This window comes from Vipera ursinii, assembly GCF_947247035.1.
Source record: "Vipera ursinii genome assembly, chromosome: 5".
Lineage (NCBI taxonomy): Eukaryota > Metazoa > Chordata > Lepidosauria > Squamata > Viperidae > Vipera > Vipera ursinii.
This window is the reverse complement of record NC_139518.1, coordinates 97559955-97578428: the sequence shown is the minus strand read 5'-3', so window position 1 is coordinate 97578428 and position 18474 is coordinate 97559955. Positions and strand designations below refer to the sequence as shown.

Here is an 18474-nt window from a genome sequence, read left to right as displayed (position 1 = left end):
CCTGGCAAAGTGCGTTGTGGTCCTTGAACATCCTCAAGAATTTGCAGTGGGATTTGGGTTTTTAATCTGGAGACGGGCGAAGGAAGCCATGACTTGAGATCGATCATGCAAATTACGTAACGACGAATTAAGCATACAACTCTGTGAGATAATCAAATCAACCTTAGCTTCGTCCCAATGTCATTACTTTTTATAATAGGGCCCCCAGCACAGGGCCATCCGTGATGAGGAGGGTCAAAAAAATAAAAATAAAATAAAATCCGAAGGCCACAGCTGTACGATTCAAGACTTGGCCCCTTTGTTTACAGGAGAGAAGTGCGACCTTGCAGGGATGCAGCCTCCATCTTGACTTTCTTGCCGGCACCATTCCTGCGAATGGATCACACTAGCACACCACTCAAGGGCTGGCCAAGTTAGGTGGGAGGACTTCTTGCCAAGAAGAAAACCACAACACTCTGCCTAGTGCAGGGGTCGGCAACCTCGGCTCTTTTATGACTCGTGGACTTCAACTCCCAGAATTCCTGAGCCAGCATAGCTGGCTCAGGAATTCTGGGAGTTGAAGTCCACGAGTCATAAAAGAGCCGAGGTTGCCGACCCCTGGCCTAGTGCAATCACATTTATAAAGAGATGATTCCTCCATCTTCATTGGGCATTAGCTTGGGTTCAAAGGTGATCCGATTTCAATGGGACATTGCTGGAGAGAGACTTGGAAATATGCTTCCTTATTATTGAGTCAGTCAACCACGTCTCGGAGGGTGGGGGACTTCCTGGCCCCCCACCCCTCTCGGTCACAGGGCGTTTTGTTCCTTGCTCCTGGTGTCCATTGTTGTCACAACTTCATCCTGTTTCTTTATATTAGTATGGGTGGCTGGGTATTAATTGAAAGCGAGTTCCCAAGGGTGGGAAACTCTTAAATGCTTGTTCCGGGAGCGGGTTGAGAAATTTCTCTGAGCGAAGTTGTGAGAATCAAGGACTTCCTTTGTTCACCCTTCTAATCAGATCAGCTGAAAAGTTTGTGACTCTTTTTTTTCCCCTTCCTTCGAAAGGGGAAGGAAAATGGCTTGCTCCTTCTGCGCTCTGCACCCTTGCATGGGAATTGAGAGAGTCCAACAGAGGCCAATTTTTTTCCCTTTAGGAGGAAAAAAAAAAGAAAAAAGGAAGATGTATTTTTTTTTTTAGAATTTCCTCTACAAAAGGATGCTCGCTTTGAGCTGTCCACTCAAGGTGCGGTAGACACCTTGGAATGGAAACTTACGACGATCGTCTGAGGCCATTATTAGTATTGGCAACACCGATTTGGTAACATAGTTCTCTGGAAAAGGCTAGAGGTTAAATTGCCACATTTCTGATCCAGCTTACAACGAAGCTATTCGGGTTAAGAAGTCTTATAATAAAATGGAAAAAAAAATACATGGCTTAAGAAAGAAGGAGAGGGAAGGACAAGGAGGAGGAGGAGGAGAAGGAGGAGGAGGAGGAGGAGGAGGAGGAAGTGGTGGACAAGAAGGGGGAGGGGAAGGAGGATCAGGATCAGGATCAGGATGAAGAGAAAGAGAAGGAGAAGGATTGGGTTGGGACTTTATTATTTGGGATGAATTACTTATTGATTAGGGGACGCCGTGGCTCAGTGGGTTAGGACACTGAGCTTGTCGATCAGAAGGTCGGCAGTTTGGCGGGTCGAATCCCGAGTGCCGCGTAGCAAAGTGAGCGCCTGTTAATCATCCCAGCTTCTGCCAACCTAGCAGTTCGAAAGCACGTAAAAATGCAAGTAGAAGAATAGGGACCTCTACGGTGGGAAGGTAACAGTGTTCCGTGCGCCTTTGGCATCTAGTCATGCCGGCCACATGACCACGGAGACGTCCTCGGACAAGCGCTGGCTCTTCGGCTTTGAAACGGAGATGAGCACCGGCCCCTAGAGTCGGAAACGACTAGCACGCATGTGCGGGGGAACCTTTACCTTTAACTTTTACTCTGCTTAAAATAATAACAACCCTCCCAGAAATTCTTCCTTGAGCCTTATCACATGAAAAAAAACCAAACCAAAGTGGTGTGTGTGTGTGTGGGGGGGGTGGAGTGAGACAACAGCGTGGAAGGAACTGCTGCTGTCCGTTGTGGTGTTCTTAAGACACCCCAAGCTTGGCGTTCTCAATTGGGTCACTTGCCTCCTGCTGTGTCACAGCAGGAGGAGTTGGGGATTTCATTTATAATCGTCCAAATTGAACGCTGGGAAATTTCGGCGGGTTTCTCAAGGAACCAGGTGAGCTCCATCTGAATGTCCCTTTTATTTATTTGTTTGTTTATTTATTATTGGGACTTATATAAGATTAAACTAACAAGCCCCAGTGATAAAATATTAAAAACATTTTTAAAAAAAAAAAACAAACAAACCCTATCATCAGTCCAGGTCAGCCTGATGGAAAAGAAATGTTTTGAGGTCGCGAAGAAAGGACCGGAGATCCAGGGCCATCCGGAGCTCAAGGGGAAGCTGATTCCACAGGGCAGGTGCCCCCACAGAGAAGGCCCTCCTCCCGGGGGTCGCCAGCCGACATTGTCTAGCCGATGGCACCCTGAGCAGGCCCTCCCTGTGTGAGCGCACCGGGCGATGGGAAGTCGTTCCTGGCAGCAGACGGTCCTGCAAATATCCAGTAGGAGGAGTTGGGGATTTCATTTATAATCGTCCAAATTGAACGCTGGGAAATTTCGGCGGATGTCTCAAGGAACCGGGTGAGCTCCATCTGAATGTCCCTTTTGTCCTAAGCCGGTGGCTGTAAAGAGAACGTTCCGCTTTCCTTCTTGTGGTGCCCAACACTTTTGATTTGGGATGGCACCCTGATCAGGGAATCAATCAGCATAGAGTTGGAAGGGACTTTGGAGGTCTTCTAGTCCAACCCCTTGCTCAAGCACTCGATTGACTCCCCCATCCCCACCATCCCCATCATCGACAAACGAAGGGACCTGAGACGTCTTCAAACATGGCGTGCTCCCAAAACCTCCACGTGTCTTTGCGGAAGCAAAAAAGGAACACATGAAAGGAACATCAGCTGGATATTGATGACTTTATCATAGGGTTACAAAGGGTTCAGGAAGGAGAGGGTGACAAAACATGGTCCAATCCCTTTTCTTCTTCTCCTAAATTCCCAGGGGTCATGTTTAGGCAGATCTATTACTTTCTTTCACTGCATTCAGGGTTTTGGTTGAACTCAAAAGACCTTTGCAGAATCAGAGTTGATTATTGATTAGACGAGGCTCCACAAAGGTAGACTGGGAAGTCTCTGCCTGCCTGCCTGACTGTCTGTCTATCTATCTATCTATCTATCTATCTATCTATCTATCTATCTATCTATCTATCATCTATCTACAATATCTATCTATCTATCATCTGTCTATCTATCATCTCCATCCATCTATATCTATCTATCTGTCTGTCTGTCTCTATCTATCTATCATCTGTCTATCTATCATCTCCATCCATCTATATCTATCTATCTGTCTGTCTGTCTGTCTATCTATCTATCTATCTATCTATCTATCTATCTATCTATCTATCTATCTATCATCTATCTATCTATCTATCTATCTATCTATCTATCTATCTATCATCTATCTACAATATCTATCTATCTATCATCTGTCTATCTATCATCTCCATCCATTATATCTATCTATCTGTCTGTCTGTCTCTATCTATCTATCATCTGTCTATCTATCATCTCCATCCATCTATATCTATCTATCTGTCTGTCTATCTATCTATCTATCTATCTATCTATCTATCTATCTATCTATCATCTATCTATCTATCTATCTATCTATCTATCTATCTATCATCTATCTATCTATCTATCTATCTATCTATCTATCTATCTATCTATCTATCTACATCCATTATCTATCTATCTATCTATCTATCTATCTATCTATCTATCTATCTATCTATCTATCTATCTATCTATCTATCTATCTATCTATCTATCTATCTATCATCCTCATCCATCCATCCATCCATATCTATCTATATCTATCTATCTATTTATCTATCTTCTCCATATCTATCTATCTATCTATCTCTCCATTGCGCGCTCTCTCTCTCTCTCTCTCTCTCTCTCTCTCTCTCTCTCTCTCTCTCTCTCTCTCTCTCTCTCTCTCTCTCTCTCTCTCTCTCTCTCAAAACCCTAGACAAAAACAAGAGCAATTGAGATTATTTCCAGGAAAATAACAGATATACTGTACGTCTGTAGAATCCAGCTCAGTTCAAGGAGTTTGTAACCCAAAATATTTGTTCCTTCTGCATTTGATACTGGTAGAGAGATATGAAAGTCATGCGCATTTGCAAAACAGCTTCAGACCCAGGGTAAACACGAAGAGGAGACATTGCCTTGAAAGAGATCAAACTCTTAACTGGGATTTGACATTTAAGAACAAGTCAGGTGCTTGTTCCAGATTTTGTAACAAATTGGCATGTTGCATAAGAACATGTTTTGAAGCAATTTTGTTGATGTGTATACCAAACAGAACAAAGTGAAGATACTCAGGAAATTGTTCCCTGTTAACTGTCTGGGATATGTAGAACGCAGCTGACCCCAAAATTTCTGTTGGCTAAGTAAGACGGTTGTTAAATGGGCTTTGCCCCACTTTAAAACCTTTCTTGACACAATTGTTAAGTGAAACACTGCAGTTGTTAAGTTAGTGACACGTTTGTTAAGCAAATCTGGCTGTCACACTAGTGGCCAAAATTGTGGAAACCTTCTGGGAAAAGTGTATTTTTGAGTTTTGATGGCTAATAACACCATTTTTAGTTTAGAGTAGTACCATAAAATTATATATCAATGGAAAGATAATTTCATCAAGAATGTGATGCAACAAAGTTTGTTCAATTATCTGTATTCTGTGAAAAGGTATAGCCAAATAACCAGAAAAAAGGAAGCACAACTTGCTCAGGTTGATATCAGGTAGCTTTCCTTCATCCGATTGTAGCCAATGAGCACAAGTGTTTAGAGAGCCAATTGGGTGTCATCTTGGTTTGGCAATGAGCCAATCAGACCACAGTAGGATCCGGTTATTGATGTCATGCATTGGAAGCTGAGAGGAGGACATTTGTCAGTGTGTTATGTGATCCCTATCAAGTTGGTTGGGGTTTTTTTGTGTTCTTTCATTGAGTGAGCTTGTAAAACATAATAAAATTAAAGCAATGGTGCAAAGAGTTGACTGGTCGCCCAGAAAACGATGTAGAATAGTACTATTAAGCGAACAAGGCTACAGTTATAAAGAAATTAGAAGAAAAACTGGTGGAAACTTAACCAAAGGTGACATTTCTAGTGGACGCTTTTCCCAAAAAGGTTTCCGCAATTTGGGCCACTACTGTAAGTAAATCTGGCTTCTTCCCCAGTGACTTTGCTTGTCAGAAAGTCGCAAAAGGGGATCAGCTGACCCCCCTGGGACACTGCAAGCGTCATAAGTATGAACCCAGTTGCCAAGCACTCCAATTCCAATTGCGTGACCATCGTGTGATTGTAGTGGTCATAAGTCTGAAAAATGGCCCCAAGTCCCTTTCTCTCCCCCTCACCCTCCCAATGCCGCTGTAACTTCAAATCTCTCACCGAATGACCTGTTTTAAGTTGAGGACTAGCCACACTCACGTATGATTTTATGTCCCCCGTTTTCAGCAAAAAGGCTGGTTCTGCTTTAATATTATATTCGGATTGTTTTCCTAAAGTCCGATGGATTTCCTTCGGCTTTCTCTTTAGCCTCCCTTGGCAGGGCTCACATCCCACTGAATGCGTAATGCAGTTGGGAATTTTGAGACGTCGGGTTGACTTGACAAGCAGAAGCCTCCCAAGTTGATCTGAGCCGCACTGAATTTTGGTTTTAATCCGCCGGCTTATATGATTTGGAAGAGTTTCTTTGAGATTTCGCTAGTCGCCGGTGACGCTCCCGTAGGAACGATAAATAGTTTAGCACGTAACCACAAGACAGGATTTCCTGCCGATGTTTCTATGTGCAGGCCATCAACCAGCTTTGATTTTTGTAGAGTGTCTCTGCCAATATTTTATAGCTGCACATAGTGTGTGGGTAAACCTTCCCTATTATTATGACCACCTGGTCCCTTTGGATCGATATCCCTACTGTCCTTTTTGTTTAATTTTCAAAATTTAGGTTTAGGGGGAAAAAAATCATTGCGCTCTTGATGGAAACGTGTATATTTTAAAAGCGGAACTTTTCGACTGGAGGAGCTGAGAGAACTGGCCATTCGTGATGTAGATGTCACCGCAGAAGGAAAGGAAGTACATAGCTAAAATGAGAGAACAACTTGATCACTCGCTCACCTTGTCTGCTTCCACCCCGGTCTCCAGCTGCTGTTTCTGCTTCAGGCAGAGATGTCCAACTTTAGCCAAGAGCTCATGAGGATGAATGAAGATACGGGAGCTCAGAAGGAAGGTGAAAATGTATGTCCTCTGGATAGAAAAGATGGGAGAAAGAAACAGAAGGGAACTTTAACATTTATTTCCCCCAGGAATATCTCTCTCTCTCTCTCTCTCTCTCTCTCTCTCTCTCTCTCTCTCTCTCTCTCTCTCTCTCTCTCACTATAACTGTAACTATAACTATAACTAAACTATAACTATATCCATCCATCTAATATGTGTGTGTGTGTGTGTGTGTGTGTGTGTGTAGATCTTTGGTTATTCGGGTTTTTCCCCACGTAGAATTGAAGGTATAAGACAGGGGTCTTCAAACTTGGCCCTTTTATGACTTGTGGACTTCAACTCCCAGAATTCCTCAGCCAGCGTGTCTGGCTGAGGAATTCTGGGAGTTGAAGTCCACAAGTCATAAAAGGGCCAAGTTAGAAGACCCCTGGTATAAGAGCAATGTTTCGACGAAATCTCATCCGTCATCAGGCTGGTGGCTTCAGCTTCGTTCTTCTGGGAGATTTTTTTTGCTAAAAGCCAAAAAATTTACACAAATATGAGCTGCCACTGCTGTGGCTACTGCCTGTAGATGGCCTTGGGCTAGGCTGAAACAGGAAATAAGATTTGTCCCGTGTCTGGGACTAAAGCAAGTGTATTCTGAATGCTTAACAAACATGTAACATGTATAAGATGTGAGCATTTATCTCTTGAAAAATGGTGACCAAACACACCCTTAGTTAGTTGCCGTTGGGCTAGCAATCCTCCCCAATAGCTTATGGAACTGCAAATATCAGAATTAAACCAAAAACGGATTATAAACATTCTCCTCCACCCCCAGCCCCCCTGTATATCAAAGAAATTCAAACAACACAACTCCAAACTGTATCAAAGCATCCCCAGAAAGCATCTATCTTATCAGTGCTCTGCTGGAAAGTGTCAAATCGATGCTCTATCAAGGTGAAGTAGCTTATTAAATGGATGTCCGCTGAGCTTCCCAGATAGAGGCGAGGCAGGAATCTGCTATGAGTGGACCAAAACAGGGTCTCCATAATAAGGAGGCTTAAGACACCTCCACTAGAAATGCATTCACACAAATTCTGATTCTCTGTGGCCTTCCACGTTTGTGGCTCTCAAGTAGAGCTTAGATTGAAAGATGGGGGTGGGCAGAGCTGAGAAACACACATACCCAAAGAAGAGGGGTGGGTGGGTGTCAGGCTATTCTCCAAAGCACCTGAAGGCAGGACAAGAAGCAACCGATGGGAGCTAATCATGGAGAGAAGCAACCTGGAATTAAGGAGAAACTTCCTGACGCTTAGAACAATGAACCAGTGGAACGGCTTGCCTGAAGAAATGGTGGATGCTCCATTACTGGAGGCTTTAAAAAAAAAAAAAAGATTGGGCAACCATCTGTCTGAAATGATATAGCGTCTCCAGCCTGAGCAGGGGGGGGTTGGACTAGAAGACCTCCAAGGTCCCTTCCAACTAGGTTTTTCCCGTTAACTTCTGTTCTCTTTGGACAACAAAACCAGACTCGCAAGGCTGCTTTGAAAGCTAGCTGTGTTATTTACACATGTGCGTTGCCGCATGGAACAGCTGATTCGCCCTCCCCTCCTCCTCCCCCCCCCCGCCAGCAGCCCCTTTAGAAGCGGTGTCATTGCCTGCGCACAAGCACACCAGGCACCCACGGGGAGGGCCTTCGACAGCTGCCCAAATCTTGCAAAAACGGGGACCGGCCTAACGCTTCAAAGCCATGGCTTTTGTCTGTGCGGAATCCACTTTGGGAAAACGGGCCTTTTGAAGGCTTCGCGCAGCTTTCACCAGCCTGCAGTTCAAGGGACTGAAATAGGGCACCGAAAGATTTTCGCCCCCCCCCCAAAAAAACAAACTCTATTTCTTTTCTGGCTTTGATTCTTTGAAGATTTTCGTCTCTGGAAAGCTTCTGTGCGTCGTCTTCCAAACCGAAGCCAGCCTTAGGTTTCATAAAAAATTTTGGAAGCCTTTATACTTAGCGCCAAGCAATTGTAATGAATCGTGGCTCAGCCCGTTTCTAGGAGGTCCTGATTAGCTCTCAAAAGCAAGGGAGCTTCTGCTCAAAGCTGCAAATCCAATTTACAGGGATTTGCTTTGAATGACAATCAGGTATCGCCACGTTTGTTGAGTTCCATATAGCATGTTCTTGTCCCTTTGGGTGAATTAGAATTGCCTCTAGTTTTACAAGGCCATATTTTTTCCTCCTCCTTCTCCTCCTCCTCCTCATTTCCACTCTAATTTCTAAAGGGATGATGTCCCAAAGGGAAGGAGCCACACGGAGAAGTCCCTTCTTCTATGGTCCCACCAGATGGACCTCCTTAGGGCACCTGCAACATTCCCTGCCTCCCCACTCTAGTGGGTCAGGTGGATGTGACCAGTAAGAGATGGTTAGCTTCAACCTCAAAGCTCCATTATTCAATATTATAGGAACAGCATTGTAGGACTTTCATTTGAGATGCATATGTTAATTAAATCAAACTTCTTTTGCTGAGGGTCATCCCTCTGAACAACTTCTTCTTCTTCTTCTTCTTCTTCTTCTTCTTCTCTTCTTCTTCTTCTTCTTCTTCTTCTTCTTCTTCTTCTCCTCCTCCTCCTCCTCCTCCTCCTCCCTCTCCTTCTCTCTCCTCCTCCTCTTCCTCCTCCTCCTCCTCCTCCTCCTTCTCTCTCCTCCTCCTCCTCCTCCTCCTCCTCCTCCCTCCTTCTCCTTCTCCTTCTCCTTCTCCTTCTCCTTCTCCTCCTCCTCCTTCTTCTTCTTCTTCTTCTTCTTCTCCTCCTCCTCCTCTTCCTCCTCCTCCTCCTCCTCCTTCTCCTTCTCCTTCTCCTCCTCCCCTCCTTCTCCTTTTCCTTCTCCTTCTCCTTCTCCTTCTCCTTCTCCTTCTCCTTCTCCTTCTCCTTCTCCTTCTCCTTCTCCTTCTCCTTCTCCTTCTCCTTCTCCTTCTCCTTCTCCTTCTCCTTCTCCTTCTTCTTCTTCTTCTTCTTCTTCTTCTTCTTCTTCTTCTTCTTCTTCTTCTTCTTCTTCCCCTTCCCCTTCCCCTTCCCCTTCCCCTTCCCATTCCCCTCCCTTCTCCTCCTCCTCCTCCTCCTCCTCCTCCTCCTCCTCCTCCTCCTCCTCCTCCTCTTCCTCCTCCTTTTTCCCCCAATCTGGGAGCAGGATATAACCATTGAAAAGATTCCAAGGGGATGAAGCAAATGCCAATAATTTTATTTGGATGTACAGGTAGTCCTCAACTTATGACCACAATTGAGCCACAAATTCCAAAGCACCAGAAGGCAGCAAGACAAGAAACACTGGACGGAAACTGACCAAAGAGAGAAGCAACCTGGAATTAAGGAGAAACTTCCTGACAGTGAGGACAATCAACCAGTGGAACAGAAGTTGCCTCCAGAAATCGTGGGCACTCCATCCCTGGAGGTTTTTAAGAAGAGTTCTGGACAGTCACTTGTCTGAGATGGTATAGATCAGGGGTCTTCAAACTTGGCCCTTTTATGACTTGTGGACTTCAGCTCCCAGAATTCCTCAGCCAGCATCGCTGGCTGAGGAATTCTGGGAGCTGAAGTCCACAAGTCATAAAAGGGCCAAGTTTGAAGACCCCTGGTATAGATTTTCTGCTCAAGCAGGGGGCTGGACTAGAAGACCTCCGAGGTCCCTTCCATCTCCATTCTATTCAACTGTTGTTAGTTGAGGACCACCTGTGTGTGAAAAAAAAAACATCTCTGCAAGAGGACAGATTGTTAGGACTGGGTTGTTGTTTTTTTAACATGTACGGCTTGGGTGAGCAAAGAGCGATAAGCAGACCTCCACGGAGGAAGTCTCAAAATTAATTCTGGCTGCTCAATGCAGTGGAAATAAGGAGGGACCTTTGGCCACAGACAGGAAGGGAGGCCTAGCCCTTGATCTGTCTGCCTGCATGGAGATAGCTGAGTTGATGTGACTGATGATTGATGTGGGGTGCAAGGAGAGGAACAACCAAGAACAACTCGTTCAGAAATGACAATTGCCTCATTTCTTTTCCTCCCCCCTCCCCCCCACCTTCCTTTGCTGGCTATCTGGTCTAAGTGTGGATAAACACACCGGGAGAGTGTTAGGCGTTGTTTTCCCCAACCTTCATTTCAAAGTGCGGAGTTCAAGCCCATTTGTTTTCCTCCATGTTACGTAACAGAATGACAAGAGTTGGAAGGGACCTTGGAGGTCTTCTAGTCCAACCCCTTGCTCAGGCAGGAAACCCTAACCCCAATTCGGACAAACGGTTGTCCAGTCTCTTCTTAAAAGCTTCCAGTTTGCACAAAAGCTTTAATAGCGAGTACAACTTGAGAGGCAATTTCCTTTACCTCCTAGGGCCTTGTTCAATGCTTCGTTAAAGAACTTAAAGAACAGAATAACAGACCTCAAAGGGGATCCTGGAGGTCTTCTAGTCCAACCCTCTGTTCAAGCAAGAAACCCTATACCAGACATGTCAAACACAAGGTCCGGGGGCCAGATCCGGCCCGCGAAGTGGTTTCATGTGGCCCGTGAAGCCATCCTGGAAACAGTGAGAGAACGGCCCCCCACTGCCTTGGCCCTGGCCCAGAGACCCTCCTTCTGCCAGAGACCCTCAGATCTGTCCCACTCCTGCCCAGGCCCTCATAGGCACCCTTGATGCCAATGATGTAGAGCTGGCCACGCCACCCAGTAGGCCATACGCACTCTAGCCACGGCCCCACCCAGTAGGCCATGCCCACCCTGGCCACACCCCACCCGGCCCCCTGAGGCAACCACAATGCTGATGTGGCCCTCCATGAAATTGAGTTTGACACCCCTGCCCTATACCATTTCAGACAAGTTCTGCAAGTCGGGCATGGAAGAAGATGCCTCTTTGCTCAGATATGCTCAACCTCAACTGCTTAGAAAGACAGAACGCAGAACATAGAATAACAGAGTTGGAAGGGACCTTGGCGGTCTTCTAGTCCAATCCCCCCTGCTCCGGCAGGAAACCCTATATACCACTTCAGAGAATGGCTATTCCAATCTCTTCTTAAAATTTCCAGCGTTGGAAGCTCCCACAACTTCCAGCGGGGCCCAAAGTTGTTTCACTTCTTGTTCCACATCCCCTTAGGGAGAGGGCGACTAGAAACAAATCGCAGGGCAGCGATGTGTAAAATCAACCCGGGCTGGTCCACACCTCTTAAAAAGTTGCCCAGTTTGAAATACATTCTTTTAGAAGCAGACGAGAAGTATTTGCAGATTACTTCCCATGGACCACAGCATGCCAGCCCCTCCCCGAGTCCTCCACTGTCTCCTGGAGCTTGCCCAGATTCACGTTCATTGGGTCTACCCAATCTCACCCTCTGCCATCCCCTTCTCCTTTCGCCTTCCCTTTTTCCCAGCATCTGGGTCTTCTCCGAGGAGTCCCCTCTTCTCATTTGGTGGCCAAAGCATTTGAGCTTCGGTCTCTGTCCCTTCCAAAGAACAGTCAGGGTTGATGGAGACGTTGCTTTTCGTGCTTTCTAACCCGAATTCAGCAATCTGTAATGTCTCTGTTTCCTCTCCTCAACTGTCTTGCTCGGTATTCCATGGTCTACTAAGCATTGCATCGTACTGTTTTGTTCTTGTTGTTGTTCAGTGGTTAAGTCATGTCTGACTCTTCATGACCCCATTGACATAGCACTCCAGCCCCCCATCCTCTCATTGTCTCCCAGAGTCTGCCCAAACCCATGTCCATCATGTCCATGACACCATCTAACCGTCTCCTCCTTTGCCGTCCCCTTCTCCTTTTGCCTTCCCTCTTTCCCAACATCGGGGTCTTCTCCAAAGAGTCCCCCTCTTCTCATTCTGTGGCCAAAGTATTGGAGCTTCAGCATCAGTGTCAGCCCTTCCCCCCAAAAAATTGTCAGGTTGATTTCCTTTTGAAGCTTCATACAATCACACTGACCAAATCTCCCAGGCTTTTGTCTTAATCCCCATGTGCCTCAAAAAAAGAACTCCTCTGAACCAACAGGGGAAGGAAGAAGGAAGGAAGGAAGGAAGGAAGGAAGGAAGGAAGGAAGGAAGGAAGGAAGGAAGGAAGGAAGGAAGGAGTTGGGTCAATAAAAGGAAGGAGGGAGGAAGGCTAAAGGAGGGAGGAAAGACGGCTAAACTTTTCAATATACAATTGTCCTTAAAGAAGTGAAATCAAGATAAGATATTTTACTATACAAACATCTGTCCATTTCCCCCTTGGAAGGAAGGAATGAAGGAAGGAAGGAAGGAAGGAAGGAAGGAAGGAAGGAAGGAAGGAAGGAAAGAAGGAAGGAAGGAAGGAAGGAGAAGAAGAAGGAGGAAGGAAGGAAGGAAGGAAGGAAGGGAGGGAGGGAGGGAGGGAGGAAGAGAGGAAGGGAGGGAGAGAGGAAGGAAGGAAAGAAGGAAAGAAAAGGGAGGAAGGAAGGAAGGAAGGAAGGAAGGAAGGAAAGAAAGAAAGAAAGAAGGGAGGGAGGGAGGAGGAAGAGAGGAAGGGAGGGAGAGAGGAAGGAAGGAAAGAAGAAAGAAAAGGGAGGAAGGAAGGAAGGAAGGAAGGAAGGAAGGTAGGAAAGAAAGAAGGAAGGAAGGAAGGAAGGAAGGAAGGAAGGAAGGAAGGAAGGAAGGAAGGAAAGAAGGGGAGGGAGGGAGGAAGAGAGGAAGGGAGGGAGAGAGGAAGGAAGGAAAGAAGGAAGAAAAGGAGGAAGGAAGGAAGGAAGGAAGGAAGGAAGGAAGGAAGGGAAGGAAGGGAGGAGGAAGGGAGGAAGGGAGGAATCGGCGAGGAAGCGGGGAGGAAGGGAGGGAGGGAGGGTCGGGAGAGAGGAAGCGAAGGAAAGACGGAAGCAAAGGGAGGGAGGGAGGGAGGAAGGAAGAAGAAAGGAAAGAAAAAGAAGAGAGGGAGGGAGGAGGAAAGAAAAGGAAGGAATGAAGGAAGGAAAGAAGGAAGGACAGCATGGATGGTATATCAGCTGTGATTTTAAAAATGAGCCGAAGGAATGAGGAAAAACCTTGAACCCGAACCCTTATCTCCCGTTGCCGTTGTCAGAAGATCACACAAATTTGGGGGGCAAAGAAAACAACAACAACAACAGCAACAACAACAACAAATGAAAACCCTTCGAAACGAACTGGACACGGGACCCAAGGCGGCTTCAGGCCTTCTGTTAAAATGGGGGGGGGGAAAGGAAGGAGCGAATTCCTCTGGTGCCCAAACCCGTTTGCTAAGAGACCTGGGTAGTGAAAGGAGGGTGGATGGAGAGGGTGAGAAAGCAAGAGGGGAAGAGAGACTCAAAGAGTAACTGCTAGTTAAGGAGCAAGAGTGTAGGAAAAAGGAGGAACGAACCCCCCCCACCCACCCCAGCATATTGTGCCCCTCAATTTATGCCGAGTCTGGAAGTGTTTATTTGTTTGAGGCTCTGGAGGAAGGGCTCTTTGGCAACGGTCACGCATGGAGGGTGAGCATTAAGGCACATTCCGTCCCTAAATTCCAGACAGGGAGGTTATCGGCCCCTGAGCCAGAGGCGGATTTCTCTGGGTGCCCCAACAAACCCTTCTAGGGAGAGTGGATTTTTCCCCGGAGTGCCTGCCTGGTTTTTTTTTTTTTCTCTTTTCTCTTCTTTTCTCTAGCATGACAGAAGGAAGAAAGGCTACTCCCTCCAAGTGAAAAATTCTCTCTCTCTCTCTCTCTCTCTCTCTGCTTTTGTTTTTTGCATCTTCTCATTTAACTAGAATAGTTAGTCCTCTCTCTCTCTCTCTCTGCTTCCTCCTTCCTTCTCTTTTCCTTCCTTCTAAAGGATAATAATAATAATAATAATAATAATAATAATAATAATAATAATAATAATAATAATAATAATTATTATTATTATTATTATTATTATTATTATTATTATTATTATTATTATTCTTGCTTTCTCTCTAAAGGCGCTTAACTCGAGAGGCATTGTTTGTGGTTTTTGGGATGTCAAAGTTCAAATGAGGCAGAGAAGTTAAAGGGCTGTCTTTAAAGGGCTGTCTTCCTTCTTCCTTCCTTCCTTCCCTTCCCTTCCTTCCTTCCTTCCTTCCTTCCTTCCTTCCTTCCTTCCTTCTTCTTCCTTCCTTCCTTCCTTCCTTCCTTCCTTCCTTTCTTCTTCTTTCTTTCTTTCTTTCTTTCTTTCTTTCTTTCTTTCTTTCTTTCTTTCTTTCTTTCTCTTCCTTCCTTCCTTCCTTCCTTCCTTCTCTTTCTTTCTTTCTTTCTTTCTTTCTTTCTTTCTTTCTTTCTTTCTTTCTCTTCCTTCCTTCCTTCCTTCCTTCCTTCCTTCCTCCCTCCTCCTTCCTTCCTTCCTTCCTTCCTTCCTTCCTTTCTTTCTTTCTTTCTTTCTTTCTTTCTTTCTTTCTTTCTTTCTTTCTTTCTTTCTTTCTTTTCCTTCCTTCCCTTCCTTCCTTCCTTCCTTCCTTCCTTCCTTCCTTCCTTCCTTCCTTTCTTTCTTTTTTTTTGCACTCTTCTGATTTAACTAGAGTAGTTAGTCATCTCCCGGTCCTTCCTTCGTCTTCCTTCCTTTTCTCTCTCTCTCTCTCTCTCTCTCTCTCTCTCTCTCTCTCCCCCCTTCCACCCCCAACCTGGGACATTACTGCGATTCCTTTCCAGAGAAGCATAATGGAAATGTGAAAAAGCAGGTTTTTCACCCCCCCCCCACTGGACTGTGTGCTAATGCAATTCCAAAATTAACAGCCGAACGTCCAAGGGCAGGTGTTTGCCTGATCCATTACAGAAATGCACTCTTGCGAATTTCCACTTGCTCAGCCCTGGATGAGAATGCATTAGTTGCCAAGCCAAAGGAATTCCGTGTTTCAGTAGGGCAGGATGTGAGTAGTGGAACTAGAGCGACAAGACAGAATAACAGCATAGCAGAGTTGGAAGGGAATTTGGAGGTCTTCTAGTCCAACCCCCTGCTCAGGCAGGAAACCCTATACCATTTCAGACAAATGGCTGTCCAGTCTCTTCTTAAAAACCTCCATTGATGGAGCATTCACCCACTTCTGGAGGCAGGTTGGTTCCACTGGTTAATTCCTCTCACTGTCAGGAAGTTTCTCCTTAGTTCCAGGTTTTCTGTCTGAGCAGGGGGTTGGACTAGAAGACCTCCAGGGTCCCTTTCAACTTTATTATTTTTATTTTTATTATTATCATTGTTGTTGTTGTTGTTGTTGTTATTATTATTATTATTATTATTATTATTATTATTATTATTATCATTTTCTATGGATCACAACATGCCCATGCATTGTTTTTGTTTTTTTTTGCAAAAATCTAGATAGGGGTGACATGGAATTGACATCTTCAAGAGTTGTTTCTAGTTTTCCAGTCTAGTCGACAACAATTGGATTTTCTTGACATACCTCATCCAGTTACTAACTAGATCTGATCCTGCTTTACTTTCCAAGATCAGCTGTGTTTTGTTTTATTTTATTAGCACAGCTTTCTATTCACGATGTGATGAATGATAGCTAGTGATGCTGAGAATAGCATTAGCAGTTAGACTTATATACCGCTTCACAGTGCTTTACGGCCCTCTCTAAGCAGTTTTACAGAGTCAGCATCTGGTCCCCAACAATCTGGATCCTCATTTTACCAGCCTCAGAAGGATGGAAGGCTGAGTCAGCCTTGAACCCGGTCAGGATCGAACTCCTGCCAGCGGGCAGAGTTTGCCTGCAATATTGCATTCTAACCACTGCACCAAGACATCAATCTTGAGCCGGTCAGGATCGAACTCCTGTCAGTGGGCAGACTTTGCATGCAATATTGGATTCTAACCACTGCGCCACCATGACATCAATTTTGAGCCGGTCAGGATCGAACTCTCCTGCTAGTGGGCAGAGTTTGCCTGCAATATTGCATTCTAACCACTGCACCACCATGACATCAATCTTGAGCCGGTCAGGATCGAACTCCTGCAAGTGGGCAGAGTGCCTGCAATGCCACTTCTAACCACTGCGCCACCAGGATTCATTCAGATTGCCGTTAGACATTCTTGCGCCTCTGCTTGCAAGATTTCTTCAGCAGATACCACTTTATGCCTAGAATATCCTCTCCCAAAGCAGGAAGCTGTTGGTGCCTACAAACAACTCCAGGATTAAGGAAGGAATGGTTTTTTAATTATTTCTGGAGCTCTTGATTAAAAAAAAGCACTTACTTGCAAAAGGCTGTAATATAGCTAGTTGTCAACTTACAACGGTTCATTTACTGACTGTTCAAAGTTACTATGGCCCTGAAAAATAGGACTTATGATCCTTTTTGACCATTATTTATTTATTATTTATTTATTTAGTTAGTTGCATTTGTATACCGCCATTGTAGCATTGCTCATGTGATTCAAAATCAAGGTGCTTGGCAACCGGCTCATATTTATGACATTTGCAGCATCCCGGTGTAATGCGATCCCCTTTTGCAACGTTCTGACAAAAGTCACCGGGGGAAGGCCCGATTTGCTTAATAACCACGTTACCAGCTTAGCAACGGCAGTGCTCACTTAACCACTGCGGCACATGTCCCTTTTAGCGACAGAAATGTCGAACTCAATTGCGGTTCAGGACTACTGTATGATCAATGCCTGCCTCTAGGAATCTAGGGACATGCAAGAGCCGAAGATGTGTGGCATAATAAACCATCTACTTACATCTGGATAGTAATCCATGGTGGGCACCAGGTGCTGGATGAGGACCTCCAGGGATCCAGAGATGAGGTTCCCATCCTGATAAACAGGATCGCCATTCCTCTCGCCCGTGTCGGTTGCACCTGTCCTCTATATCCGTCCCGAGCATGCTGGAAAAGATCGGTGTCTGTGGCATAGTTTCCTATAAAAACAGAGGAAGCAACATGAAGGGCGAGGTAAGGCAACATGCCATGTCCCAGGGTTGGGGGGCGGGCCTCCGTTAGGAAGACATGCCTCCTTGCTGCTCTTATGCACCAGGAAGCCTGCAATGGCTCGTGACGAAGTGCATAGAAGGAAAACATGCCCTCCTGCGGTAAGTGATCATTATGGAAACTAGGGCAGATGAATCTTGAAGGCTGGGTCTCACAAGCCTACATTTGTAAAAAAAGATTAGGATAGGATAGGATAGACATTGTAGAACAGAAGACTAGACTAGACTAGACTAGACTAGACTAGACTAGACTAGACTAGACTAGACTAGACTAGACTAGAATAGAATAGAATAGAATAGAATAGAATAGAATAGAATAGAATAGAATAGAATAGAATAGAATTACAGAATGGAATGGAATAACAGAAAGAATAGGATAGACTAGACTAGACTAGACTAGACAAGACGACTAGAATAGAATAGAATAGAATAGAATAGAATAGAATAGAATAGAATAGAATAGAATAGAATAGAATAGAATAGAATAGAATAGACATTGCAGAATGGAATAGAATAGAATAGGATAGCATAGGATAGAATGCAGAATAGACTAGACTAGACTAGACTAGACTAGACTAGACAAGAATAGAATAGAATAGAATAGAAGAATGAATAGAGAAAGAATAGAATAGAATAGAGTAGAGTAGAGAAAGAATAGAATAGAATAGAATAGAATAGAATAGAATAGAATAGATAGAATAGAATAGAATAGAATAGAATAGAATAGAATAGAATAGAATAGATAGATAGAAGAATGAATAAAGAAAGAATAGAATAGATAGAGTAGAGAAAGAATAGAATAGAATAGAATAGAATAGAATAGAATAGAATAGAATAGAATAGAATAGAATAGAATAGAATAGAATAGAATAGAATAGAATAGAAGAATGAATAGAGAAAGAATAGAATAGAATAGAGTAGAGGTAGAGAAAGAATAGAATAGAATAGAATAGATAGAATAGAATAGAAGAATGAATAGAGAAAGAATAGAATAGAATAGAGTAGAGTAGAGAAAGAATAGAATAGAATAGAATAGAATAGAATAGAATAGAATAGAATAGAATAGAATAGAATAGAATAGAATAGAATAGAATTACAGAATGGAATGGAATAACAGAAAGAATAGGATAGACTAGACTAGACTAGACTAGACAAGACGACTAGAATAGAATA

At 44.4% G+C, this 18474-nt stretch overlaps 1 protein-coding gene across 1 annotated transcript in view; it reads right to left on the bottom strand.

Moving 5' to 3' along the window:
* Positions 1–17415, bottom strand: part of RASGEF1A (RasGEF domain family member 1A) — a gene marked incomplete at its 5' end in the record, with an annotated part of 46517 nt that extends 29102 nt beyond the window's left edge. The window contains 4 exon segments of the mRNA XM_083364913.1: positions 6321–6449; positions 17055–17166; positions 17168–17232; positions 17395–17415. Coding sequence (XP_083221039.1) covers positions 6321–6449; positions 17055–17166; positions 17168–17232; positions 17395–17415 — 327 coding nt within the window.
* Positions 17416–18474: the final 1059 nt, after the last annotated feature.